Raw genomic sequence first — 11,761 nt, forward strand, 5'->3', positions numbered from 1 at the left:
CAAGAATATCGTCTGAAATCACGCATGAATTCGGCTTCAGAAAACCACCATTTCTTACACGTGGATATGTAAAAGAACTCTTTGGAGATTTAGTTATATATAAAAAAGCACCCCAACTTAAAAACCCAAGATTTTTACACTTGGTTACGTGAAAACAATGGTTTAGTAAACCTTTGGGATTTAATTTTGGACGCCACTAGCGTGCGTAGGTTCGCACGATTGTCTGACATGCTGGCAGCCAACTAGCTCACATAACCCAATGCATGCATGTATGTTCATAAGAAACGGAAATTTAAAAATGTTTAACTCCCAAACCGTTTACTCAATTTAAGTTTCGTCTTCACGGTTAATTTTGTCTCGACGAGATCTTCAAAATGAGATCTTATCTTAATACGTTACGATTTCCGTTTAATTTTAACTCTGAAACCACGACACGGGAATAACCTCTAAAAAAACTAAAAACACCCGGAAAAAAAAGAAAATTCCCACATTTCCGCCCGCCGTCGTCTGTCCTCCTCGCCGTCCTCCCACTCTCTTCGCTCGCCGGCGTATCTGCTTGCGCTCCGCCACAGCGTGGGCCGCTAAATACGAGGAAACCTAGGCCTAGGGCTCGAGGAGGCGGCAGGCGGCGACCTAGCTCTCCGACTCGGTGCCGGCCGCGACCTCGGCTCCCCCGCCACCGACCCGGCTCCGGACGGCGCATGACTCCCGGTGAGTAAACTTCTCCTCTTTTGCCATGTTTAGTTTGTGGTATGCTTGCTAAAACACAACCGGGAAATTAGCCGCGAGTGACCTGCATTGGTTATGTCTGAACCCAAAGGTAAACACTAAAAGTCAAGTACATATGTACCGGGAACATAGATCTGAACATCGCGGGAAAGGAAAGTTTTCACAACTGCTCCCTCCGTCCCATATTAAGTGAATTTCTATTACATGTATCTAGACGCCTTTTAGGCATAGATACATTCATATTTGGGCAGATTGGAGTCATTTAATATGAGCCGGAGGGAGTAGCTGCGTCCGCACTCCATTCTGGGATTGCATTTTGTGAATTGCTGAAAAATGTGAAAAAAGAATTGATAGATTATACACAACATTGCTACGCCACGGAGTATGATGAACTGATAATGCAGTATTCACGAAATTGCCTATGACTCACTGGATTTGAAGAAGTGCTTGCAGAAAATCTGTCTTAACTTCCGTAGCCATGTCCTGGTTGATCAATGTACGAGGTGCGCTTAATCGGTATAGCCTGCAAGTTCACCCACCAACTTAGGTCCCATTGTCCAGAATCACTGAATAAGAAGTTAAGAACTGTGTTGGGGCTTAAACTACCAATGTTGGGTATTGCAGTTGTATGCTGGAAATTTGCGCATAAACCAGCTAACTGTAGTTATGTTTGATGATCCTATCACTCCAGCTTCAGTGCTTTCTATTGAATTCAGTACTGTTCTTTATGCTCAACTGCAGGAGTGGCGATGGAAGCTTTTACATGAGAGGCGATGGGTAGGCACCTGCGCTGCCGCTATTTCAGCTACATGATTGCAATGTATGAATAATTTACTGATTGTTTACTTACATTTATGTTCAGTTTCTTGAGGATGTCTTCGCTGTATTTTGTCTAGCGTGTCTTCACACTGTATGTTGGCTATATTTTTGCTGTCATTTAGCTTTCACTTCACTGATGATTAGATTAAAATATTCATCTATACAAGTATAAAAAATGTCAAGCTTATTACTCCCTCCATCCCATATTAGTGACTCAAATTTGCCCAAATATGGATGTATCTATACCCAAAAAGCGTCTACATACATGTAATATTTCGTCACTTAATATGGGACGGAGGGAGTATTAATTTTACAAGCTCAAGTGGGAATGGCTGCACTTTTGTTGGAAATTAAATTGTCCTAACTGATTTTCGATTCCCATCCCTCAAACAAACAACCAACTCTGCAGTTGCCCTTTGTTTTGCAGTAAATAGTTCCCGCGTGCAGATATAAAGTTGCAGTATGGGCTGACTTGGTCTGGGTCTGCTTGAAAGCAATACATGTAAATAAACCCATGGTGTGGGGTGTCCAGATATCACGGTATGTGCTTTCCATAGAGATACAGCTTCAGTATAACTGTATAAGTGATCCTAACTAATTCCATCAAGTGAACAATAAATGTAAATAAACCCACTGATACAAAGAGTGCAGTTTGATTTGCGTATTTGTGAGTTGTAAAACACCATGTGATAAGAAACTGAACAATATATGTCAATCAACCCACTGATACAAAGATAGCTTACATTTATGAGCTATGTAAGACCGTGCGATATGCAATAATACACCACTCTTGCAAAAGTAGAACTCCCTGAAGCCTGAATAGTCTAACATAGTCCCAGCATTACAGGAATTGGTACAAAATAGAATATAGCGTGCGGCATGCAATTGCTCATATATGAGAACATCAAACACCATGGATATCATCTTCCTCCAGAGACACCAGATATTGTGCCAATGCTTGTTAATGCATATGGGTCAAACTCTTCATCCTGCATTAGAGAGAGCATGCTGAAGCTCATGTCTGTATGTGTTAACTCTGGGAGTGGCAAATCACCGTCAAGGTACCGCACGATTTGCTGCATGTTAGGCCTTACATTGGTAAATGGGTGTGAGCATAGTAATCCTAGCTTTAGCATCAGGCATGCCTCGTCAACATTGTAGTTGCCTTGTAACCTTGTGTCTACTGCCTCAGTTAGTGATCCTTTGCGCCAATGCTCAAGAACGCAATCCACTAGTATCGGTTGATTACCGTGTGCATTGCTGTTAACTGGCCTTTGCCCGCAGGTAATTTCAAGAAGGAACATGCCAAAGGCGAACACATCTGTGAGAGGAGATGCCTTACCTGTGCTTACTAATTCCGGGGCTAGGTACCCCATAGTACCGACCACATGTGTGGTCTGTAGGTCAGTTCCATGATCATAAAGTCTTGCAAGGCCAAAGTCACCTAATCGCCCGTTCATTCCACTGTCAAGAAGTACATTGCTTGCTTTGATGTCACGGTGAATGATAACTTTCTCCCATTTCTCATGGAGATAGAGCAAACCTGATGCAATACCCTTGATTATCCAATACCTTTGAGGCCAATTTAGTGTAGGTTTTTGCTCATGACAATACAAATACTTGTCAAGGCTACCATTTAACATGTGGTCATACACTAAAAGAAGTTCACCTTTTCTTCTACAGTAGCCAAGTAATGGAACAAGGTTGCGATGTCGGATGCGGCCAATGCTGATAATCTCAGCAACAAACTCCTTGATACCCTGGCTTGACTCATGGGATACCCTCTTCACGGCAACCTCTAGTCTAGATGATGGAAGTATTCCTTTATATACCTTCCCAAATCCTCCTGCGCCAAGCAGAAATTTGTTCTTAAACCCTTCTGTGGCGTGGTACAAATCCTTGTATGAGAACCGATGCGGCCCGAACTCAATCTCCCAATCTTCTTTTAGCTCAGCATATTTCAGCCGCCTTCTCACAAGAAAAATGGCCACAACACCCACAACAATTACAAATATTGCGCTTGCTATTGGTAGGATGATTTCCAAGATCCTTAACTGATGCGTTGGGCCCTGACGAGGTAGCCTTGGCAGCTTGGCAATGTCGATCACCGGAGCGGTTTTGCTCATGCTGAAGCTCCAGCCAAGTACGTAGTGTCGTGAGCCAACTGTGCCAGTTGATGATGAGAAGCCCATGTATGATGGCTCTTGTAGCACTGTTGAGAGGTCACAATTGGCTGAGATGAGTGGCCTTGTAGGTTTTCCCATTTGGAGGGAAGCCATGGTAACACTGATTTTCTTGTCTTCTCCATTGTAGTCCACCCACATTTGCATTGCATCGCCACTTTTAAGACTCATGTTTTGGAAGCTACTACTCCTGTCATCATAGTAGCCTGCAGGGTTGGACTGCATAGAGCGGAGGTTGTTGATGTTGATGCCTACATGATTGTCGTTGATGTCTTGGAACTCCAGGTTTTGGATGGTGTCGAGCTCGATGGCGAAGATATGGTTGCTCAAGTTCCCATTGTCTAGGGAGTTCATGAAACCCAAGTATTGGGAGCCCAGTGCATCTGAGAAGTTCGTTCTTGGGGCAATGATGAAAGCCATGCCATGTTGGCTTATGATGGGGTATCTAGAGCGGATGGCAAACACGAAGGCAACTGAGAATGACTGGATTATACCATTGGATGATTTGCGGAAGTGCAGTGGAATTGGGTAGAATGCATGGCCTTTGGAATAAATTGAGCCATCGGTTAGTTCAAGTAGTCCGTTCGACGTGACTGTGGTAGTTCCGTCTAAGGTGAGGTTAGTACCAGTGAAGCCAAGGTACAAGAGTTGGTTGTCACTAGTTGTAGAGAAGAATGCAAGATCAAGGCTAAACGAAAGGAGGAAGCAAAGGAAGAAGAACTTCATGTAAGATGGATGAGGCAATTCATAGGTCATGCTGTTTTGTTCTTGCAGCAGCAGGCTGCAGGGATATTTAAATTAGTTTACAGCAGGGGCAAGTTGGGCTCTGCTCTTCTTTTCCACAGGCATCGTTGTCTGATGCTGTCGGTACTTTATACCAATGAATTCATTTGTTTATTTATGTTTTCTTATAACATCAATCCCTTGATTTCTGGCATAAAAGAAATAGTGAAAAGTCTTCTGATTAGATGTTCACCAAGCATCCTGGAGTTGTGATGATCTATGCATAGGCAGTGGTAGCCTGGTAGGTCTGTTTGTTGTTTTTTTTTTTCAGTTTGAACCTTAGTGTACTTGGTTGTTCCAAAGACTAGAGATGAAGGGAGACCTAATTCTGTTGCACAGAAATGCCCAGGTTCTGTACTTAGTGCATTCTAAGCATCAGAGCTCCCATACATGATGGTGTCCACCAACTTTTTCTTATTTATATCTGAAACAAAAAAAATGTTTTAACTGTTTCCTGTAAAAAAAATTGGAAACCAAATTTACACAGATCCTAGTATAAATTAGGTTTCCATGGATATATTTTATTCGTCAGTTTTGTTGCTAGCTAGATGTGCACATTAAAATTTCTCTGCCACATATCGGTTCAACATGTGGTCTGTAAAGGTTACCTAGCATGAAAGGAGCATGACTGTCAGACTAGATGTCGCAAATAGGGATCAATAGAAAACTGAGTTTTTGACTTGTGTCTGCTCCCACCTAACAGCAAAAGAATTATTCTGTCTGATCAAAGTGAGCCTCCATTTCAGTTAAGAAAAAGAAAGCCACCAGTTGCCTGCTTCCATGGCAATAATTAATTGCCTCAACTTGTCTCGAATTTGATAATTAATTAACTCTACATGTCCGTACATCACTCAAACCTATCTATGGAATTCTTATCTTCTAAGATGTTCCCAAATGCATGCTTTACTTAGTTTGCCTTTGGCTATGGCACATCAGTTACTCCCAGTTGTTTTCATAATGACTTTATTAGTCTTTGCCTCCTTGACCAATTGTCATCTTGGCAGCAAATCATGCCCGAGGGATTTATGGTTGTTCTGAACATTGTAACGAATAAGCTAGGCTATATGCATCATGTATGCAAAGGCCAGGGGTAATAAAGGCATAAAGCTTCATTTTCCCAAAAAAAATCTGGTCATTCCAGACTATTCCCTCTCGATCACCGCCACAAAGGGTACAACCGAACAAGGCCTTAGGGAGCTTTTGTATTTAGTTCAAGTTTGAACTATCAAGTGAAAATCCCAATTCAGTGAAAACTTGAAAACTTTCAATCCTAGCCACTGGATCTTAAATAAACGGATCAAAGGTGGCCTCTAATCACTTACACATATTTTATGAAAAACCCCTAGACATCTAATCACGAGGTTTTTTTTCATTAAATGCATTTAAGTAATTAGAGAATTCACCTTTGATCTGATGCCTTTATTTGAAATCTAATGCTAGGATTGGAAGTTTCCAAATTTTCACTGTATTGAGGTTTTCACCTGATACCTCGCCTTGAACTAAAATGAGAGAATAAAAAAAGAACTTGCCCAAACATGGCCTAACATGATATCGCTAAATCTTTATTAATCATGAATGAATCATGCATCTTTCTCTTGTTACTCCTCATTTGTTCTATCTCCTCTGTCCATTACATACCTTATCCTCCTGCAAGCTGTGCCTTCTAGCCATCCTATCTGCGGTAGTTAATTGTGAACTATAATGCATAACCTGTTGGGTTTGTGGTACCTCACTGCTTAATTGAGCTCTATGCTGTTGGTTCCATGGCCCAGTTGCTGGATAGAAGTCCCTGCCGGTGGTAAGGGTGAGATAAGACCTAGTGCAGAGGCATGGCAACGTTTAATGCAAGGTGCACATAGACCTATTATAATTTCGGGTTAGGGAAAGGCAGTTTTATTGCTTCTTGTGGACTGGGGATGGATTTCATCCCGGTAGAAGTAGATGTAGGTGGCTCAGTTCAGCCGAGATGAGCCTATGACAAGAAGAGATTTGAGAAAAGAGAAGAAAACAAGATCATGGATGACCTGCAGTGTGCCAAGGAACCACGTAGAAGATAGGTACCATGCTGCTGCTTTACCAGCGTCTAGCCGTTCTGGAACGCTGGGAGGTTTTCTTTTCTTACTACTTTTGTTGACACCATTTAAGATTGTTGAGACAAATCAGGGATAACTTTGGTTCATGTAAAAACAAAAGGATTACTTTGGTCTATAGGGTTTCCCACACATATGATTGCATGTACTTACACACGATATATTAATTCGATGGGAGAATACGTTACAGGTGTGCATGTAAAGAAATAAGTAGGTACAGTTAACACCATAAGGAAAACATCTAACTTATCTACCTCCTGAGAGATCAGATATTGTGCTGTTATTTGTCATTGTCGATGGGTTTATATGGTCTCTGGATCGAAACCTTTATTCTGCATCAAGCAGAGCATGTGAAAGCTCATATGTCCTGGGTTTAGCTCTGGTGGTGGCATATTGCCATCGAGATACTGCATAACCTCCCTCATATTGGGCCTTAAATTGATGAAAGGGTGTGAGCTCAACAGCCCTAACTTTAGAGCCAGGCATGCCTCATCAGCATTATAGGCACCTTGGAGCCTGGTATCCACTGCATCTACAAGAAATCCTTGGCGCCAACAATCAAGCACCCAGTCGACCAACACAAGGTGATTGCCTTGTGCAGTTCGGTCGATGGGCTTTCGCCCACAAGTGACTTCAAGAATAAACATGCCAAATGAAAATACATCAGTAAGAGGGGTTGCTTTGCTGGTCCGTGCTAGCTCGGGAGCTAGGTATCCAATAGTGCCAATAACATGTGTGGTTTGAGGGTCAGTGCCATGTTCATATAACCTTGCTAAGCCAAAATCCCCAAGTCGGCCGTTGAATTCATCATCTAGGAGCACATTGCTTGGCTTGATGTCTCGATGGAGTACAACTTTTTCCCAGTCCTCATGGAGGTAGAGCAAGCCGGATGCAATGCCTTTGATGATCTGGAATCTTTGAGACCAAGTTAAAGTAGGCTTCTTCTCTTGATCATACAAGTATTTGTCAAGACTTCCGTTTGACATGTATTCATACACCAAAATAAGCTCACCTTTGCGACGGCAATAGCCATGCAATTTCACAAGATTACGGTGTTGGAGGCGGCCAATGCTAACAACCTCAGCCACAAATTCTTTCATTCCCTGCTTAGAGTCATGTGAGATCCTTTTCACTGCAATCTCTAATTTGGACACTTGAAGCACTCCCTTATATACCCTTCCAAATCCTCCTGCACCTAGTAGATTCTCGCTCTTAAATCCCTTGGTAGCGTGAACCAAGTCCTTGTATGAAAATCTATGCGGCCCAAATTCGACTTCCCAATTTTCTCGCAGCTCAGTGTACCTTAATCGCCTTCGAACAAAAAGAACCACAATGGCACCCACAAAAATTACAAATGCTGCAGTGCCTATTGGCAGCACGATTTCTAATACCTTAGATCTAGGCTTGGGGCCTTGACGAGGTAGCTTTGGAAGCTTGGTGATGTCAATGGTTGGAGCAGGCCTGTTCACACCGAAACTCCAACCAAGCACATACTGTTGCGAGATGATTGTGCCTGTCGATGCCGAGAAGCCAACATAAACCATATCTGTGAGCACTCTTGAGAGGTTGTAGGTGGTAGAGAGTATTGGCTTGATGGGTTTGGCCATATATAAGGGAGCCAAGGTCACGTCGATATGTGTACTATCCCTGTTATATTCCACCCACACCTGCATCATTTTGTAGCTCGTGAGTGTCAAGTTATGTAAGTTACCATCGCTGTCGTCATAATAGCCGGCTTTGCTGGAGTTCACAGAATTGAGCCCATTGATGTCGATTCCAACATGGTTGTTGTTTATGTCCTTGAACTCATCATTCTGAGAGGTGTCGAGCTCCACTGCGAAGAAGTGGTTTGTTGCTTTGCCATTGTTGTGGTCGTTGGTGAGGCCCAAGTACTGGGTTGGCATTGTGTTTGAGAAGTTGTTGCTTGCAGCAACAAGGAAGGCCATGCCATGGCCGCAGATAACGGGCACGGCACAGTAGATGGCAAACACATAGGAGACACTAAAAGACGGAACTGTCCCATTGGACGTTTCACCAAAGTGGAATGGAGTCGGGTGGAAAGCATGTCCTTTGAGCAGGGTGGTGCCATTGGTCAGCTCAAGCAGGCCATTTGGTGTGACTGTGGCTACGCCGTCGAGAGTTAGATTAACACCAGTGAAACCGGAGTAGACAAATTGATCTTGGCTGGTAGAAAGGACTGAAGGATTAAGGACAATGAAGAATATCAGATGCAGAAGCAAGGACAGATGGTTCATCTCACTCACGAGCATAAGCAACTCAATGGAGATGCAGCAACATAAGCTTCAATGGCAGTCACTGCTTGCACTCTATTGCACTCTGTTGCACAGTATTATATATTACCTGGGGAGTTGTCAGCTCATCTAGGTAGTAGCCATGTCTTGCTTGTGGGGGAATCCTGCCTGTCTACTTTTTCTACAGGCATTGTGATCTGTGAATGGGTCAAGTAATTAGCATACTTTTTGCTCAAAAAGTAATTGGTATACTGAAAATGACATTTCTGTGGTCATTTTTTCTGAAATCATCTCTGAACAATTAGCTGCAGGCTGCAGTGCGTAATTACTAGAATGAGATTTAGGGAGATTGAGATTTTCAAGCAAGTGGGCTTGTCCGCTCAACTACAGCTGCTGATCATTAAAGACAGGTGGCACTGTGGATTTCTGCTTTTTTTCTGGCATTTGTAAGCTAAACCTCCACCACAACCTCCCAACACTCTAGTTTCTTTCTTTTCTGTTTTTCGCTTTGTACACCGTTGTTGATTCTCTCGATCTCCTATTGGCAATAAATGGCACACTGATGTTGTTGCATTAAAAAAGATGAAGTGGCCTCCGTAAATTTACTGATTTTACAATGCCCAGAACTTCAAAATCAATGATGCTATGGCTGAGTGTATATAACATACATGTACAGATATTTCTTTAGTCATGGCTGGTGGATATTACCTAGAATTGAGGGAACCTTTGTGCTCAGGCTGGATGACACAAGTGCTGTGCGCATGCCCAAATTAAGTTGCGACAGAATCTTTGAAAACAGGTATCTTTTGGACAGTGCACTGCAATATATTTGTAATCTTGCTCTGACAGTCGTTTGTGATCTGCTCTAATACAATTTTATCTTTTATCTCAGTTACTTTATACTCAGGTGGACCGATATAAAGGTCGTAGTTAATCGAGCTTGTTACCTGTTACTGGCTTACTGCTGAATGGGTTTCCCTTTGGTATCGTTGGCAGTGACTTTCAGTTGATCTATGTCTTCTGCATTTAATCACGGAACCATGCATGCCCACTTATAAACATTATTTAAAGAGTTTGGTACATCTGGGACTGTCTATGTGTCCCGTAATTTGTACATGGCAAAATGATAACTTTTTGGTCATGTTTTCTGAGAACGCTGCCCAGACGATTTGCTTGGCTGTAGAGCTTCAAAATTGAGAGTGAAAAGTTCTTGAAGTATTGAATGCTTCAACTTATCCTAACGTAAGTGACATCTCTAGCCATCTGATAAAAAACATTGTTCAACCTAGATGAGAGGGACCAATACTTTTCCGTTTACCAAATTTTAGGCCATTTCACACCAATTTTTGTTTTTTGCATTGGGTATTCATTTGATAAAGGTGGACTAACCGTGACACACTTTATTCCAACAGGTGGCTTGACTAGCTAGGACAAAGTTTGAGATAGAAGTAAGCATTTGCCATTTAATGTAGACATGGACTGAAAGGGGTGGGCATCATCTTGCTCCCTGAAGACCTAATTAGTCTACACTGACAAGAACATGGTAGCTATGCCAATGTAACCGTTGCACAGATATTCTCGAGTTGTGACTGATGGTGATTACCTAGTATTGAGGGAAACCTGAATGCTCAGGCTATATGTCACGAGTGTTCCGCGTGTGTGAATGTATGACCAAATCAACGCGGGATCGTTGACGGGGAGATCGATATTCTGGGTGATGCAACATGGTCCTGCTCTGATACTCAGGTTTGATATTTTCTTTTTCTTTTTTCAACCTGACCTTGTATGCAGGTTTTCTCTAATTTGTGACTATTGGAGATTACCTAGAATCCAGGGAACCTGAATGCTCAGGCTAATATGCCACAAGTGTTCCAGGTGTTGTGAAAGTAAGTCGTGACGAAGTCCTTGACAGGGATATCGATATTTTGAATGGTGCACTGAAATCCTGCTCTGCTACTCTGATTTGATCTTTCCTGGTCAGGTTTGATCAGAATTATCCTTCGGAAAAATGAGTGTTTACATAAGGCAGAGAAATTTATAGATGCGAGTTAATTAAATTGCTAATGTTGCCGCTGCACTCGGTTTCCTTATGAAACTTTGCATGTCCTTATGTACATAAAAACGTTGTAAAACTAGCTTCTTATATTTAGGATGTTTAGACTTCAACAAAGTTCTTTTGAAGCAGGATCTCAATTTGTGAGGTGCCAGGTTTGGCGATGTGGCCAAATCAGCTCTCTAGCTTGGTTTGTTTTTGTCTCCTTTGTGTCTTGAGGCACCCTTGTATTCCTTTTCTCCTTTACTTTACCCTCCCTTCCCTGTAACTATTACTCCCTCCGTCCCATATTAAATGATTTTTTATTACATGTATCTATACGTTTTTTAGACATAGATATATTCATATTTGGAAAAATTTGTGTCACTTAATATGGGACGGAGGGAGTACCTTATAACTATATACACTATCGGAGCCTCCTGTGTTTCGGTCGAAACAAATTCTTTCGCTGATTATTAAACTGTTGAGTGATATGATATCTGTCGCTTTGATGTCCGTAAATCTGTCTGACCGAAGCAGATTAAACTTTAGATCTAAAATATTGATGTTGAGCAGGAGATGGCTGGACTTCACTTTTCTCAAATTATTTCAAATTCCGACTATACCTTTTTCATAAGTGCATCTGTCTATGTTGGAAGTACACTTGTGTCATCAGGAAACGTATAACAAGATTATACCATGGCATCTTTGGAATGACTCTACAACCATGGCATCTGGAGCTATCTGAAATCGATTCCTGAAAGGGAGCAGAATTTTGGTGTTATTATACTCCTTATGTCCAGAAATAAGAAATAAGTGATGTGGATTTGTGTATTCAGGTGTTCTTTCGACAAAACTCGAAGGCAGGAAGTT

At 42.0% G+C, this 11,761-nt stretch overlaps 1 protein-coding gene and 2 long non-coding RNA genes across 4 annotated transcripts; 2 read left to right on the forward strand and 1 right to left on the reverse strand.

Moving 5' to 3' along the window:
• Nucleotides 1–254: 254 nt before the first annotated feature.
• Nucleotides 255–4,155, forward strand: LOC112270618. Of its 2 annotated transcripts, none has more exons than XR_002962924.1 (4): nucleotides 255–711; nucleotides 1,471–1,549; nucleotides 1,976–2,088; nucleotides 4,017–4,155. It is a non-coding gene; the product is annotated as an uncharacterized LOC112270618 (long non-coding RNA). The 2 variants fall into 2 exon arrangements; XR_002962925.1 differs by lacking the exon at nucleotides 4,017–4,155 and adding an exon at nucleotides 2,833–2,971.
• LOC100823194 lies at nucleotides 2,236–8,990 on the reverse strand. Its single transcript, XM_014896390.2, has 2 exons — nucleotides 6,913–8,990; nucleotides 2,236–4,457 (listed from the first exon to the last, which is right to left on the reverse strand). The coding sequence occupies exons 1-2, from the start codon at nucleotides 8,872–8,874 to the stop codon at nucleotides 2,469–2,471; spliced, it is 3,951 nt and encodes a 1,316-aa protein (XP_014751876.2). The 5' UTR covers nucleotides 8,875–8,990; the 3' UTR covers nucleotides 2,236–2,468.
• A 189-nt stretch (nucleotides 8,991–9,179) lies between these two features.
• Nucleotides 9,180–11,186, forward strand: LOC112270619. Its single transcript, XR_002962926.1, has 3 exons — nucleotides 9,180–9,655; nucleotides 9,749–10,098; nucleotides 10,269–11,186. It is a non-coding gene; the product is annotated as an uncharacterized LOC112270619 (long non-coding RNA).
• The last annotated feature ends 575 nt before the right edge of the window (nucleotides 11,187–11,761 follow it).

Source organism: Brachypodium distachyon, chromosome 1 (assembly GCF_000005505.3).
Source record: "Brachypodium distachyon strain Bd21 chromosome 1, Brachypodium_distachyon_v3.0, whole genome shotgun sequence".
In the NCBI taxonomy this organism is placed as follows: Eukaryota; Viridiplantae; Streptophyta; class Magnoliopsida; order Poales; family Poaceae; genus Brachypodium; species Brachypodium distachyon.